At 38.8% G+C, this 16,111-nt stretch overlaps 1 protein-coding gene and 1 non-coding gene across 2 annotated transcripts; both read right to left on the minus strand.

Annotated features, from left to right (window-relative positions):
• Nucleotides 1-1,963: 1,963 nt before the first annotated feature.
• Nucleotides 1,964-2,070, minus strand: LOC111522845. Its single transcript, XR_002725355.1, has one exon. It is a non-coding gene; the product is annotated as a small nucleolar RNA U13 (small nucleolar RNA).
• Nucleotides 2,071-7,411: 5,341 nt separating this feature from the next.
• YOD1 (YOD1 deubiquitinase) lies at nt 7,412-14,483 on the minus strand. Its single transcript, XM_023186880.1, has 2 exons — nt 14,141-14,483; nt 7,412-13,166 (listed from the first exon to the last, which is right to left on the minus strand). Exons 1-2 carry the CDS (start codon nt 14,481-14,483, stop codon nt 12,463-12,465), a joined length of 1,047 nt encoding a protein of 348 aa, XP_023042648.1. The 3' UTR covers nt 7,412-12,462.
• Nucleotides 14,484-16,111: the final 1,628 nt, after the last annotated feature.

Below are 16,111 nucleotides of genomic sequence, written 5' to 3' on the forward strand. Positions count from 1 at the left end.
ATCCTGTCATCCACGTGTGCTCTGAATCTCATCTCACCAGCTCTATCCCTGCAACCTTCTCTCCTGCATCGTCATTTTGACCTTTCTCCTAAAATAATACCCATCAGCTTTTTAAAATCTGCTCTCAGTTACCACACATCCAACTGCTTGTTAACTAATTTGTTAAAAATTACTTGAAAGTTAGCAGCTTGCTAACTTCCGAGATTTTGTTATTATTTACCCGGCTATCTCTTTGTCCTTGAGTGTAATTCCATTACTATCATTTGACTGAAGTTTTGGGGGAGTGGAGGTTAGTGAATATGTTCAACTTGTTATCTTTAATCAGACATCCCTATTTACTCTTCAACTCATTTCCATCTGGCTACTTTTTCCATGACTCCCCTAAAACAGCTTGTGCTAAGGTCATTAATGAACTCCCGTTTGCCAAATCCTATAGACTCTCTGAATTCTTCTCTAACTTGTCTTTCTATAACATCCAACACAGCTGACCACTTTCAGTTTTTTTAAAAAAACTATTTTCTCTTGAATTCCATGACATAAAATTCTCTTGCTTCTTTAATCTCTCTCTCCTGAACCCTCAATTATCCTTAGTGGCTCTTTCTTCAACTGACTTTTAAATGCTGGTTCTTTTTCCCTTACCTGGCTCCTAAATGTTGGGAGTTACTTGCAGTTTTGTGCTGAGTCTTCCTCGCTACATACACTCTCTCTGCTTGCTCTCTTCCATCCACACAGCTTTTAGCTATAGGTCGAGTCCAAAATTTAGGTCTTTGTCTTTAGAACTTCAGACCTGTCTTTTGAACTTCAGACCTGTAGATGCCTACATGATCTCTGCTTTCTATGAGTCACAAATATCTCAAACTTAACATGTCTTAACTCTTTTTTTCTCTGTTCTCTCCAAATACTTTCCCCCTTCATCTTCCATGAATCAGTAAATGTTACTTTTTCCTACCAGTTGATTGAGGAAATATTATTCCCCATCACCAAGTCTTGGAGATCCTATCTCCAAATTATATCCTACATCTATCCTCTTCTCTTGACATCTACTTAGCCCAAGCCATCATCCACTTATTAGCTGTTTGTCCTTGAGGCAGTTTAAACTTTATAATTCTCAGTAATTATATCTATAAAATAGAGATGACAATAATAGCACATAACTTATAGAGTTATTGTGAAGATTACATGAGATAATACATGAAGAGTGCTGAGTATACTGTAAGCACTCAATAAATGCTAACTATGATAATGCTCACCGTCATCACTTCCATATGTTACTGTAGTACAGCCTCCTCCTCACTGGTCCTCCACTTCCACTCCGCCCTCTTCAATCTCTTCTCCACAGGGCAGTTAAAGTAAACTTTGAGGAATATCAATCTGATGCCTTCTTTAAAATGCTTGCATATCCTCCCAGTGATCTTAGGATAACTTTATTCCTTTACAGGAATAAACTTCATTGACTATTCATTCACATGTTCATTCATTCAACTATATATTGAATATCTACTATATATCCAGCCCCTTATTAGGTGTTGGGAATACAAAAATAACAAAAGTCACAACTAGTTCCTGCCCTTGTGGAGTTTACAAGCTAATTATGGGCACAAATATTAAATAAGCAAATAAAATCTGGTAAATATGAATTCGAGTAAATGCTTAATATAGTTTATAGATGCTGCAAATCTGGATTGTTGCCTGCTTCTAATACTTTATCTCATGTCCCCTCCCCCTGTTTATCATACTGTGACCAGACTGGTCTGAAAAATATTTCATTTCCTCCTGCAATATCATGTTTGCAAATGCTATACCTGCTACTTGAAATGATTTTATTTTTCAACTGATTAGTTCTTATTCATGCTTCAGATTTCAGCTTAAATGTCACCTTCTCAAAGTCTTTCCCAGATTCACCAATTGAAATTCGAATCTCCCACCCAATTATTCTTTTCATAGCACCTGTATTTATTTTTCACTTCAGACAGGTAATGTGTTGATGTCATAATAAGGTTTGAGAGAGTCATCACATCCCACACGTAAGTGCAAAACCCCAATCATCACACTTATGAACTACAAAAGGATCTTTTTTTCTTTTTTTTTTTTTTGAGACGGAGTCTCGCTGTGTCGCCCAGGCTGGAGTGCAGTGGCTGGATCTCAGCTCACTGCAAGCTCCGCCTCCGGGTTTCACGCCATTCTCCTGCCTCAACCTCCCGAGGAGCTGGGACTACAGGTGCCCGCCACCTCGCCCGGCTAATTTTTTGTATCTTTTAGTAGAGACGGGGTTTCACTGTGTTAGCCAGGATGGTCTTGATCTCCTGACCTCGTGATCCGCCAGTCTCAGCCTCCCAAAGTGCTGGGATTACAGGCTTGAGCCACTGCGCCCGGCCAAAAGGATCTTATAGCACTTGCATTTTTATTTCTTTGTAGTAGTGTTTTTTTTCCCCCTCCAAATTATACCCACCACCTAGAGAAGTTCCTGGCATGACATTAGCATTCAGAAATGTTTATTCAATGAATTAGGAGGTATTTGACATCATATTTTGCGATAAGTAAAAGCTCAATAAGGATTTGTTAAACCATTTAATACTTTTCAGAGATAAATTATTACCTTAGCTTTTCCTAGCCAAATTCAAGATCATTTTCTTGGTCTTCATTGTAAGAGTAAGAAAAACAAGGCTAGATCTTTGGATGTTAAAGGATGAGAGGGTGACTTTGGCAGTATGTCAACATAATGCAAAATCTGCTCCTTAGATTTGTAGGTTTAAAAACTCAAATTGATCAATTTACTCCATAATATTAACACTCTGGGAGAAGTAATTCAATCCAATAAAATTCGTTAGAGAAAGAGTTATCAACCCCAATACAAAACAGTTAAGTCATAGTGGAAGAAAGTTTGGAATTCCAGCAACTGTAAAATTTTGTCCATAGTTAGGAAGAGTAATTTTATGAAATGTCCTACATAATAGACTCTAAAAATAGATTATTATTCCATAAAAAGGACATTTCTATTTAATTCAATATAAATATCCAACAGAATGGAAATGAACTGTGTTAGAAAAACATTCATGGTTACTTGATAAAGTGCTTTTTCCTATTGGATAGTTCTAAATAAACCCTGACAAACTCTTACTAAACCCTTCTTTCCTCCATTGTTGACAGAAAAATTATTACCTCATTTGTTTCATACCTGACATTTCCAAGATTACATCTTTAAAAAAAAAAAAACCCACAATTTTATGATAGTTGTTTATTGATTATCATAGGAAAGGTGCTGCTGAGGACTTCCACTTCCAGGAATGCTGGACTGGGTAATTCAGACAAACTCTCCTGCCGTTTGCAGCGGAGAGCCAAAAAGATAGTGAAGAATTTGGCCAGCACTAAGGACACAGGCCTGGATCAAGGTGAGGACAGAGGTCTGGTGTGTTGTGTCCAACATTTGAGACCAGCCACTTTTCCTCTGGAGACATTTGTCTATTCCAAAATGGGTGGCTGAGATGCTGAGAGGCTGAGTGGTACTTCTGATAGCTTAAGAGAACAGGGAGAACAGGCATTGGAGTTCAGGGTCCACCAATGAATGTGCTCTAGTGAGCCACGCTCACTGTAGGTTGGGACCTCAGAGAGTTGCACCGCAGGAGTGAGAATGAACTCTTCCAACACTGGCGTGGGGACTAGCTGTGCTGGACTTACGTAAGTTACGGTGATGTCTATGCACGCTGTGAAATAGGTAAGGGTTATTGAGAATAATTTTGTCTACATTTTGTACTTAACTTCGGTATTGATTTCAAACCTGATTCCTGAATCAGCAATAACTGCAAACAACTCCAGATTAATAGATTTTTGGTTTATTGTATGATTTAACAGGGCCATCTTTAGGGTTTTAGAACACGGCCAAGTCATTATGACATCTACTCCAATACCTCAGGATTCACTAATGAAGTCCTCCAATTGAATACAGAGAAATGCCATAGGAATAAGATGAGAAAACTTCACTTCATGTAAGGAAGGAATTCTAGGAGGTCAGAAGGGCAGAAAAGTTAAAAGAGTGGCAGCTGCTAAAGCAAAGAGAGAGAAGGCTATTCATTCTCTGAGAGCTATTAATAGTTTCTTAGGAATTCTTGAATTCATTTTATGAGGAAATCATAAAAGTTTCAGTGAGCTTAGGGGAATATGTTTGTGCCTTGTTTTCATCTGGTAAACATCCTCAAAATTTATAAACAAAATAGAGACAAAGATAATCCAAGTCAAAACAAAATAGAAAATATATTTGAAATGCCTGCTTTTCTGTTCTTGAATGTCTCATTCAGGCTTAGAGATGTAAGATAAGCACAGATACTTACCCATTCAGTAGTTATACACTTTGCCAAATACATAAGTCCTGCTTTGTAGCCTTCACCACATAACTAAGAGCACAAGTCACCCTTTTTCTAAGCTCTAATGGGATGGTAAAGAGGACAGAAAAAAAGTTTTTCTTTTTGTAGTTATAACTAGCATTTAAAATGCTTTTCTTTTTTTTTTTTTTTTTTTTTCTGAGACGGAATCTCACACTGTCGCCCAGGCTGGAGTGCAGTGGGGCGATCTCGGCTCACTGCAAGCTCCGCCTCCCAGGTGCACACCATTCTCCTGCCTCAGTCTCCCGAGTAGCTGGGACTACAGGCACCCACCACCACACCTGGCTAATTTTTTGTATTTTTAGTAGAGACGGGGTTTCACCGTATTAGCCAGGATGGTCTCGATCTCCTGACCTTGTGATCCAGCCTCCCAAAGAGCTGGGATTACAGGCGTGAGACACTGCGCCCGGCCAGATTTTTCTTTCTTTTTTTTTTTTATTATACTTTAAGTTCTGGGATACATGTGCAGAACGTGCAGTTTTGTTACATAGGTATGCATGTGCCATGGTGGTTTGCTGCACCTATCAACCCATCATCTACATTAGTTATTTCTCCTAATGCTATCCCTCCCCTTACACCCTACCCCGACAGGCCCCGGTGTGTGATGTTCCCCTTCCTGTGCCCATATTGTTCTCATTGTTCAACTCCCAATTATGAGTGAGAACACATGGTGTTTGGTTTTCTGTTCTTGTGTTAAGTTTGCTGAGAATGATGGTTTCCAGCTTCATCCATGTCCCTGCAAAGGACATGAACTCATTCTTTTTTATGGCTGCATAGTATTCCATGGTGTACATGTGCCACATTTCTTTATCCAATCTATCATTGATGGGCATTTGGGTTGGTTCCAAGTCTTTGCTATTGTGAATAGTGCTGCAATAAACATGTGTGCATGTGTCTTTATAGTAGAATGATTTAAATCCTTTTGGTATATACCCAGTAATGGGATTGTTGGTCAAATGGTATTTCTAGTTCTAGATCCTTGAGGAATTGCCACACTGTCTTCCACAATGGTTGAACTAATTTACACTCCCACCAACAGTGTAAAACATCCCTATTTCCCCACATTCTCCCCAACATCTGTAAAACAGATTTTTTTTTTTTTTAAGATGATAGGGACCTAATGACTTCTAGCACTATTCCTCATTATGCAAAAGATTACCTCCATTACTAATTTTTTTTATATTATAGCTTCCCTTTTCATTCTTGTTAGGTTTTCAACGTAAGTTTATTTTGCAACAATATCCATCCTTTTTCAGTCTGAGTTCTTTCCTCTAGGACCTCAGAGAATAAATCTAATTCATCTTTTATACATTTCCCAAAATTTGAAGTTAGCTATCGTGTCAATCTCTTTTTCTTCCCCCCTCATTTCTTCAGCCTCCACGATGGCCATCAAACCTGGTTTTCACCACATTTTACAGGTAAAACCCACATCCAAACCTCCAGTGCAACATGACCAACATTAAGACTATTGTGGCTGGGCACGGTGGCTCACACCTGTAATTCCAGCACTTTGGGAGGCCGAGGCGGGCGGTTCATGAGGTCTGGAGATCAAGACCATCCTGGCTAACATGGTGAAACCCCGTCTCTACTAAAAATACAAAAAATTAGCTGGGTGTGGCGGCGGATGCCTGTAGTCCCAGCGACTTGGGAGGCTGAGGATGGAAAATGGTGTGAACCCAGGAGGTGGAGCTTGCAGTGAGCCGAGATCGCCCCACAGCACTCCAGCCACCTGCGCGACACAGCAACACTCTGTCTCAAAAGAAAAAAAAAAAAGACTATTGCTTCCTTTTCACTGCTCTTTCAAGTACTAAGATGTAGCTATTTTTGCAACCTAAGCCATAGCACTCTATTGGGATCAGAATTAGAATTAAGTACCATTGCTACATCTTTTGTCAAAACAACTATAAAGCCAGGTTTTCCCTCATGCTGAATTCACATAATGGATTGTTTAGAACTCAAGGGCAGGACTTCACATTTAGGAATATTCAATGTTAGGCGTTTTCGGCTTGTTGAGATTTTTGAATTGTCATTCATTGTTCTATAAGCCTTCTCTGGATTTACATTATGTGTAAATTTAATGACTATTAAGTGGTGAGTGAAAATGAATTGCATGAGGCTAAGGACATAAAACTGGTATAAGCCATAAGAGATCTCTTGCAAGTTGATTAATGGTTCATTTAAACAACCATAGTGATAGGCACGATTACAAAACTTTTTTTTTTTTTTTAATCATGTATTAGTATCGCCTGGGGGCTTATTAAAATTGATTGTTGGGTTTCACCAATTTCGGATTTCCTTCTGAGCATTTGCATTTCTAACAAGTTCCCAGGTAATGTGATGACCAACTTTGAGAAGCATTGCTTTATGGGCACAATTAATTAGTCAGTAAGCTTCCATCACACAACCCAAGCAATTCTTTATGAACCTTGCAATGTGAGGTTTGGCTTGACTTACTCTTATGTTGGATGTATGCTGACCCCCAGAGATATATTTTATGTGGCTGTACAATTTGATTAGATATTATCAGTTCCACTTCCTTAATTTTCAAGCTTTCAATGAGAAAGAATGGGTAAGTAGTTTAGTTTAGGTAGGGAACCTGAACTCTGGCCAATTCTAATAGCCACAGTGTTGCTTCAAATACATGTTTAAATGTTGACACTACCAAAGATGAAATAAACTCTCCCATAGTGATGTTGCTATTTTCAAACAGATCTAAGTTCACAAAGATTGCAGTCTATTATAAAAGAAATATTAAGCCTTTCCACATTGACAATTTGTCAGCAACAAATATTGAATTACAACTTGCAGGATTTGATTTAGAAAAAAATTTAGTCAATGAATGGGAATTTCAAATGCCTTTCGGTGTTAAGGAGAAATACCTTAGTTTCTCCTATCTCATTCACTGAGTCTGCCTAACTGGTGATATTTGGCAGATTTTGGTAAAGATGCGGTAAGCTTTTGATAATATGTATATTGAGTAAAATAGCTGTTCACTGGCCTTCTGCCCTGATCCCAAAATAAACTCAAACAACAATGTTTTCACTTCATTTATTCCTTTGAAACAAGTCACTTAATACAGCATTTAGATATTCAAAGTCACACACCTCATAAATAAAATCAATGCATCTTAATGACAATGGCAAAATCACATAAGAGTTGTAGAAAATGAAGTTAGACATCTTCCAGGTAGCAGCAGTGCATTACTTCAAAAAATGCTGGCAAATAGGCAAAACATTTTTAAAACAAGAAAACACTGTCCATCTTAAGAAAAAATATTTTCTTATGCTGTTTTGCCCATCCCTATTTTTTCAAGTCATATTCTAAAGCTCCAATTTGACAGTCTTGTGGTTTTATTTTTGCATCAGGAATCTGTCTCTACTGAATTAATACAGAAACTATAGGAATATTGTTGTTCTCTAACCCTTTTCACAAGCTATTCATATTCATTCTGTAATCAGGCTGAATTTAAATTTTTTTCAAGGAAAAATACTACTCTGCTAAGTACATATTTCCTGTAAACAGCTGGAGTCCTGAATGGCACCAATGTGACTGGAAAACTGACAAAAATTAGGTCCCCCGGTCCTTTAAGTAACTTACAGGCTAATTACATAGCCTACACCAGTTTATAAAGTAGACTCGTAATCACAGTAGAAATTCTGAGCCTAAGATTATCCTTTCTGTTTACCTACAACTTAATCAAATTATATCTTCACTATTCCTAAACTCCTGTATGTTGGTTAGTACTTTTAAAAACATAAGTATAAAAGGGCATCATGGCAAAATGCTTATAATTCATGGTTTCATACTTTAATGACAAGCTTTTTCACCTATGGCCATGCTACCTTCTATGATAAGAAATGGGGAAGAAGGGTTGAGTTGACACAAAGGCATTGCTTTAAAAATGTTTGGAAAAGCATAATTCATGACTAGGAATGCATCCATTTGACAATCTCTTCTTTTTCAGTGGTACTTTGTCCTCTTGGCCCTTTTCTCCCTTCACTCTACCATGAGGGGGTTACCAACCTCCTTTAAATGTATGTGAATCAAGACCTAAATCAGCACCCTACAATTCAACATCAATAATAATTTTAAGTCAAATATTCAAAGCACTGTAAGCAAAATGCTAGCTAATTTTGAGAAAAATAAACACTCTCCCACACCAGGGACATTTCATATTCTTTTTATGTTGAATGACATGTGCTGAAATACTGTTAACACTTCATAACAAAACAGCTTTAGTTAATAAACTAGCTTATTCAAATTGAGTGTTTCACTTTGGACTTAAAATGATGCCACTTGTATACGACACTTTTAAGGCCTCTGACTCAAAAATCAGTTTCCTTAAAATAAGTCTGCTTGGAAACAAACAAGTTTTAAGGATCAAATCTTTTAGAAATTATCAGTCATCTTTGCACTACAAGGACAATTTTGAATACTGCATTGTACAATGAATACAAGATATTCACATTATAATAATAACATTTTTAATGCTAGAGCACAGACCATGCTCCTAATAGTTACTGAAATTGAGTTCTACTGTCACCAAAACACCAGAATGTTGTGCCATTAGATACACTCTATACTGATGGCAATCTTTGATTAAGAAGAGCTGATGGACGGTAGCTCAAGAACTGTACTTTAATGTCCTTAATTAGATCCCTAGAGGGCCAACATGTAAACTTTTATTCCATATTTTTTTTAAAGTGCTGCAAACAAATTAAATGTGTCTCAACACATGAAAGAACGTAATTCTTAGTATGTTTAGGAAGGTCACCTGATCTGTCAAAAAAAAAAAAAAAATCGCTCTGTTGCTTAATCTTGCATACTTCCCATTCCATTTTTTTCCAAAAAGATGTAAGAAAACTATGTTTAGCTTAGGGCAACTTGCAACACCCACGTTTTAATCTCTACACAGAAGGAATAAACTGGAGAAGCAAGTTAGGCATAGGCATTTAGGGACACAAATTAGATAGAAAACATAATGTTAGTTAATTCCTGATTATTATTTTGCTGGGACTTCATGGAATAATCAAGTGGCATGACTACATTAGTTGTTAAAAACAGGGTCAAACTGACCAGCAGTCAAGCTTCAAGGGTACTACATGACTATGCTAATTTCATGGGAAACAATGAAGAAATCAACCACAAATCATTAGCAAAAGATGTAACACACTAATGTCTTCACTTGGCTAACACATCACAAAATTTCCAGGTATATTCAATTTTAGCTTCTGAAATCACTTTACTCAGGAGTGAATCTTCATAGCACTACACCTGACCTTTAATCCAAAGAAGAGTAAAAGAAAGGAAGAAGGGTGGGGTGGGAAAGTGAGGTCTTTATTCACTTTGCCACTGATATAAACTGTCCTCATTTTAATTAAAAAAAAAAATTCCTCTATGGCAGGCAAAAACTGAATGAATAGGAAGAAGGATTTCACTCTGCTCTAGTGCAAAACTTAAAGACATTTAATCCTCCTGAAAGTTATAAGTCCACAGATTTTCGAAATTCCTAAGATGAGAATTTACTCCCTTTAATAACTGATTTCAAGAGTTTAATAAGCACAGTAAAAAATGAAAAAACAAACAACAACAAAAAACCCCTGTAAATTCTGTGAGGTTTTAAAGCTTGAGTTTAGAATGAGCAAAGGTTTAGGTTTTTAATCCTCAATAACTAAATCAGATGGTCCGCAAATAAAGCTTCATCTTGAATTTTCCATGATCAGAACACTAAAGTACTAGTGCTAAATTTCAGCAGATTAAAGTCATTTTTGAAAGGAATTTGACAGAGTATCTGTGTCCAACCGGTAAATGGACAACCTACATAACAGATAAAATAGAATGAAATAAGATCCCCTGAATAAATATTTGACACTTAATATGTAAACAAAGCACTTACAATGAAGGGGTTTAATTTTCCTTTCCATTTGTTAAATTTACCCACTGTAGAAAATATATACTGAATTTTAAAGTGACAGAAACTTATGTTGGAACATATCAAAACATACGACAGAAACATATCAAAACATGCCTGGCACAGTATAAATTACTCAATAAATATTTGTTGCATGAATAAACTTATATTCTATAAATCTAAAGCTGCAGTAAGCAAATGTCAACTTTGTCTCCTGAAGTAGCAAAGAAAGGAAGGTAAGCTTTCTGAGTAACGATACATAAAGCTCAATTTGATAATTGTTATCTAGTGGTATATTCTTAATTTACAGTTTTAAATTTAATATTTTCTGGGAGACATAAAAGATACAAAACCCAAACCATCCAGACCAGATGAGAGTCAGGTGTGGAGAGATTTTCAATTCTATTAATTTGAACATATTATGATTGCCAAACATTAAGTATCATAAGTTCATCAGTGCTATTTTTAAGGCTCAGTAAAATAGAAAACTAAACACTTTTAAGTTATACTGACCATAACAGCTTATATTGTCTAAAATAACTATGCACACAAAAGGTACTCAAGAAATGTCATCTGACAATTTCAAACATACTTTGTGAATTGTCCCTTAAAAGTACTTTTCTCCTATATTGTTCAAATGTTCCTTAATTTTATATGGCCACCTTCACCAAGTGAAAGTGCTAAAAGTAAATGTTAATTTTAAAACATTTGCTAGGAAGATATGCTGAAAAAGATCCAAGTGCTTTAAAGTATACCACTGATATTTCTAAGTGAGACACTTAATAAAAAATGAGACCAAAATAACAAAACTTCACAACATTAAGCCTCTTCACATTATGTGAGATAATACATAACAAATTATAATTTAGCATCCCTGATCAGAATAATTAAGAGGTAGAAAACTTTATCTGGAAGATCTTGTAGTGAAGCTAAGTTTTAGAGGGTGTGCCTTGCGGATTAGTCCACGAAGCAAATGGCTACACATCTAGTATTAGGAAGAAGCAGAATTCTGAGAAAGCTGCATAAGGCAAGGATTTACAATTTTTCCTATTTTGGAAGTGAAACAAATTCATTCAACAGTATTACTCCAATTACTTTAAAACTTCAAAAATCAAAGTAAAAGATTGCAGATAAGCAAAGTGCTAATTTGCAGAAATGTGAAATTATTTAAAATAACTTTAGTGGAGGGATAAGGCTAGCACAAAAGCAAACGCTGTTTAGGTGTGCAAAAAATCTTACAAAAACCAACCCAAAGCAGAGCATTATTACTTGAAAAAATTTTTTGGAGGAAGTGCTCTTAACAAAAAGCTGAGAAAATTAAATCCCCCCAGACAAATCTTTATGTAAATGAAGAAAAAACTGAGGACTCAAATTTCAAGGAATTTCCAATTTAAAAAAATACCCTGCTTAACTTTAAAATGTTATCCAATGTGACAAAGACCAGTACATGAATTGCATTAAAACACGAGGCCAACGGTCTTTTAAAGCTTCAGGAAGCTGCTCAGGCACCTTTTCCCTCATACATTCTACTTTTTATACACTAGAGATCTTAAACAGGGCACAATCAGTTCCTGTCCTGTGATAACATTCTCAAGGATGAGACTCATCCCTGTAAAAATTGCTTGTGATGTACTTATCAGTGGTTAAGCACACATTTATAAAGTTTACCAAATTGCAATATAAAATCAGTTTGGACAATTCTGAGTATCTTCATTTGATGAATCAATTCCTAATTTAGAAACTTAACTCATTCAGAGTTTTTAAAAAGACTCAGTTACTGGAGACACTGTGGTAAATGTCCAGTGGACTCACAGGAGGCCTTCCACATTACCCAAAATGTGATGCTTTCTTCTACAGGTTAAAGCTGCTGGGTGCTAGTTTATAATACTCAATCTCAATCTTCAGGTCAGTGTCAGTAGGTGGCAAGGATCACCTATTCTGTCACTCCAGCAGAAAGAGGCATGTATGTACAGTTTACCACTGTAGACACACATCTGTAAACTTGCACACTAATTTTAATCTTAACAAGGAATTTCAGTGTCTTAGTGGTTTTAAGTCAAAAGGATGGTTCAAGCATTGTGTCCTTTGTTCTTTAGGGTTACGACAGCTTATTGGAAAACCCAGAGCCTTCTGGATCTGTGAGGTAGTAGACTTCAACCCTCATTCATGCATAGATCACACTTCTCCAAAGTTGGTATGGCCTGTCTCCTTGGCATGTTCCCTTGCTTCTGCTTGTCCAGTTAATCCTTTCTGACATACCATGCATCTCAGGGTGAAGCGGTTGACATCAGTAAACTGTCTCCTTCTTCTAGCTTCATCTGCTAATTCCAGTGCTTGTACAAGAACAATATCATCATTAGAGGAGAAAATGGTCAGAGGAGGTGTATCTGGATCAGGGAAGTTACGCTGAAGTGGATCATAGTGGATGCCATCATAAATAAGCAGAACCCTTTTGGTATATCCTGCATCTTCCCCAAAACGATCAATTCTTACTGTCTGTGTATCCACTACACATATTTCACACTGGTAAAACTTGGACAAAATCGATATCTCTATTGCTCCTCCCCAAGTGTCATCCCTTTTGATCCAGTCACAGTACTCTTGATTTGTTTTTCCCAGTATTGCCTCACTATAGAAGTCTGGATCGCTTGCTACAATTTGTGCTATGAGGCGTCTCATCTCAGGGGCACAAGCTGGATTCAAGACTCCTCCTTCGACGACATAGTACACACTGGTAAAGAGGCAAGAATTGTCTGCTGGGACCACGGTTCTGGTAAGCACAGGCAAAGTTTCCCTGACGTAACTAGAAGCACCACGTTTAGTAAATGCAGGTGAACTTTTGGGCCTGGTTTGGTCTTCTTCAACGATCAGCATGTCACCTGTTAAAAATAAAACAAATCCCGATCTGCAGAGAAATTATAGAAGAAACCGAGTGTTCACTAGCCAAGTCTGTAAATTACAAACTGAAGGAGTTAAAGCATAAACTGGGGTTACTAAAGAGAATACAGCTTTGCAAATAAGTTACCAGTAACAATCTTTGTTCACTGAATTTTCATAAAGATGAAAAAAGAACAAAGAACAAAAACACTTCAGGTTGCATACCAATTTAGTGAAGGGGTCTGGAGTAAACAACTTTAAGCTTACCTAAAAAGATACATTTCAAAAACAAAATTTCCTTTCCTTATACAGTATTTTACAGAAGGTGCTCACTACAGAGTAGGCCGCTAGGGGGGGGTCTCCTTCTCCGGGAACTTATCTACTCTATTGAGTGTTTACAGCGTCCTTGATACAGCAACTGAAAGCTTTTAATTATAAACACTGATGTTCAAGTTTTGATATGGCACAAAAATAACTGCTACTGGTTAGAAATTGGAAGGGCTTTCAGTGGGTGTTTAAAAGCTGACTCGAAAATGAGTATGTCTGTCAAACGAAGTATCTATGAAGGGGATTGCAAAAATGAACCAAGAAAAAAAAATCCTGCATCCTTGAGATCTCATCGATGATACAGGGAAAAAGAGACATAAGGACAGAAAAAATAGGCCCTACTTCTTCATATTTTTGTGGACGCCGACGGAAAACAAAATGGGATAGTTTCAAAGCCGACCAGAAAGCGGACTGGGGAAGGGGGACTTCAAGGCTTTGGGTTCCCTTTCAACCCTGTGTCAAGACAAGGAGTTGCTAGACACTTGCCCCGGCCCCCGTCAGAGTTCTCTGTTCTTCGATCTATCCTCGCCCCTGGCCTCAAAGTCCCCCGCCGACCCACAGCCACCTTGCCTTGACTGGTGTTCTATTCTCTCTCACGCCCCTTTCCGTCCTCCCGGGACTTTCCCTGGCCCCAGCCCTGATTCCTTACCAGATTGGATGGGCAAGTCTTCCAGAATGGTATCCCCATTGCTGAGATCCAGGCACTCGGGAGGGTATCCGACGAGGATTCGCTGACCGTCGGGGGCGATCCCGGTGATGGCGGCAATTTGGCTCTGGAGTTCCCGCACCCGGGTCCGGCTGGACAGCCCCTGCAAAACATGGGTGCCGTCCTTGGCCTTGCAGCGGAGCCGCCACATCGTGTCGGTCCGGCTGCCCACAGGCCAGACACCCGCGGGACCACCTTTGGTCCCGGCAGCCGATGGAGAGATGCCGCCGGGGTAACCAGGCGCCGGGTGGACTCCAAAATGGCGACCTTTAGCGGGGCCAAACATCGCGAGAAGTTGCGGGTGGTTACAGTTCTCGCGACGCTTCGGCTCGGCTTCTGCCTTAGTACCTTAGCAAGCACGAACTCTTTTAAAGTGACAACTGATTTTTCCCCCACCCTCAGAACGAAGATGTAAACCTCCGTATTCCTAAAGGACAACGGGTCTTGCTACTTGTAGAGCGAGTGAGGTGCCATCCGCGTCGGTAGCATATATGCTTAAGAAAAGAGGGCGGGGGAAGGAGTTCCTTAATGAAGCTCTGGAGCTTGGAATGTGACCTTGCACTTAGTGAGGTCGGAAATTATTAAATGGGGCTTCCACGCTACACCCAGACTACATTAGGAGAAACAGAATCATAGTTCACAACGTAAACGAATGCCAGGAATGGTCAGTGAGTCAAAGGACCAGTCAAAAAAATTATACTTGTGACTAGACTCGTGGCCGTATTAAACATTGACTCATTGAGGTTCCAGGGGCCAAAGGACTGGCTTTTCTGCTTCCCTGGGACTGCTTGAAAACGTCTATTTGCCACATCAGAAAGCACAGTATGAGGTCAGCATCTGGGCCCAGGGCAGCTGCCTCATTCAGGTGGTGGCAGTGTAAGGAGGAGTCATGTAGTGCGTGTCATCAGATTCCAGTTCAGTTCCTGGGCATGCAAATATGAAGACTTCATTCCTGCCTTCATTGTAACCAGTATTCATTGCAGTTGGGAGACAAGGTGGGGTGTGAGACACATAGCCACTGAATTTCAAAGCAACGTGATAATGCTAGATTATGTGTATATTTTCAACTGTGTGTGCCTAGAACCCAGGACTGTGAATCGCAAATAAATGTTCAACAAATACTTGCTGAAAGAATAAAGACAGAGTTGTATAGACATAGAGAGGGCAACTAGAACACTCTGGGAGTTGTAAAAAGCCTCAAAGAGGAGATAACTGAACTTTTGGAAGAAAGAGTTTAATTCCCAGGCGAAGGAGGAATAAAGACATCCCTGAATTTATATGTCTCTTTTCCAAGAAATCCGTACTCATTGTTCTTTATCCAGCCGGTATCCAGAGAGCAAGTCCCACTTGTCTAGAGTGGGTTTATCAAGCATCAAACGGGCCTGCTGGGGCACCTATGAAAGTGTAGTTCACTTGGTCCAAACTCACCTCCAACTGTAAAAGACTTTGCTTCTGAATAAATGATATGTAATGTGTCTACCTTTTCACATCTTTCATGACTCAATATTTTTCTGCTGGTGCAATTTTCCTCCTTGGTTCTTCAAGACACTACAACAGATGATACAGCCTGAGTTGGGGGGTAGGTAGGAGGGAAGGTAGGAGCGGTTAGAAGTCCACTGGGGTGGCCGGGCGCAGTGGCTCACACCTGTAATCCCAGCACGTTGGGAGGCCGAGGCGGTGAATCACCCGAGGTCAGAAGTTCGGGACCAGCCTCATCAATATGGAGAAACCCTGTCTCTACTAAAAATACAAAATTAGCTGGGCGTAGTGGCGCATGCCTAATCCTAGATACTCGGAGGCTGGAGAATCGCTTGAACCTGGGAGGCAAAGGTTGCGGTGAGCCAAGATCGTGCCATTTCTCTCCAGCCTGGGCAACAAGAGCAAAACTCCATCTCAAAAAAAAAAAAAAAAAAA

The sequence above is a fragment of the Piliocolobus tephrosceles genome, chromosome 1 (genome assembly GCF_002776525.5).
Source record: "Piliocolobus tephrosceles isolate RC106 chromosome 1, ASM277652v3, whole genome shotgun sequence".
In the NCBI taxonomy this organism is placed as follows: domain Eukaryota; kingdom Metazoa; phylum Chordata; class Mammalia; order Primates; family Cercopithecidae; genus Piliocolobus; species Piliocolobus tephrosceles.

Bases quoted from the DNA above. Each gene is read 5' to 3' on its own strand.
- YOD1 (XM_023186880.1), bottom strand. From the start codon at position 14,483: ATGTTTGGCCCCGCTAAAGGTCGCCATTTTGGAGTCCACCCGGCGCCT. The intron at 13,167-14,140 runs GTAAGGAATCAG...TATTTTTAACAG, and splicing joins AGACTTGCCCATCCAATCTG to GTGACATGCTGATCGTTGAA.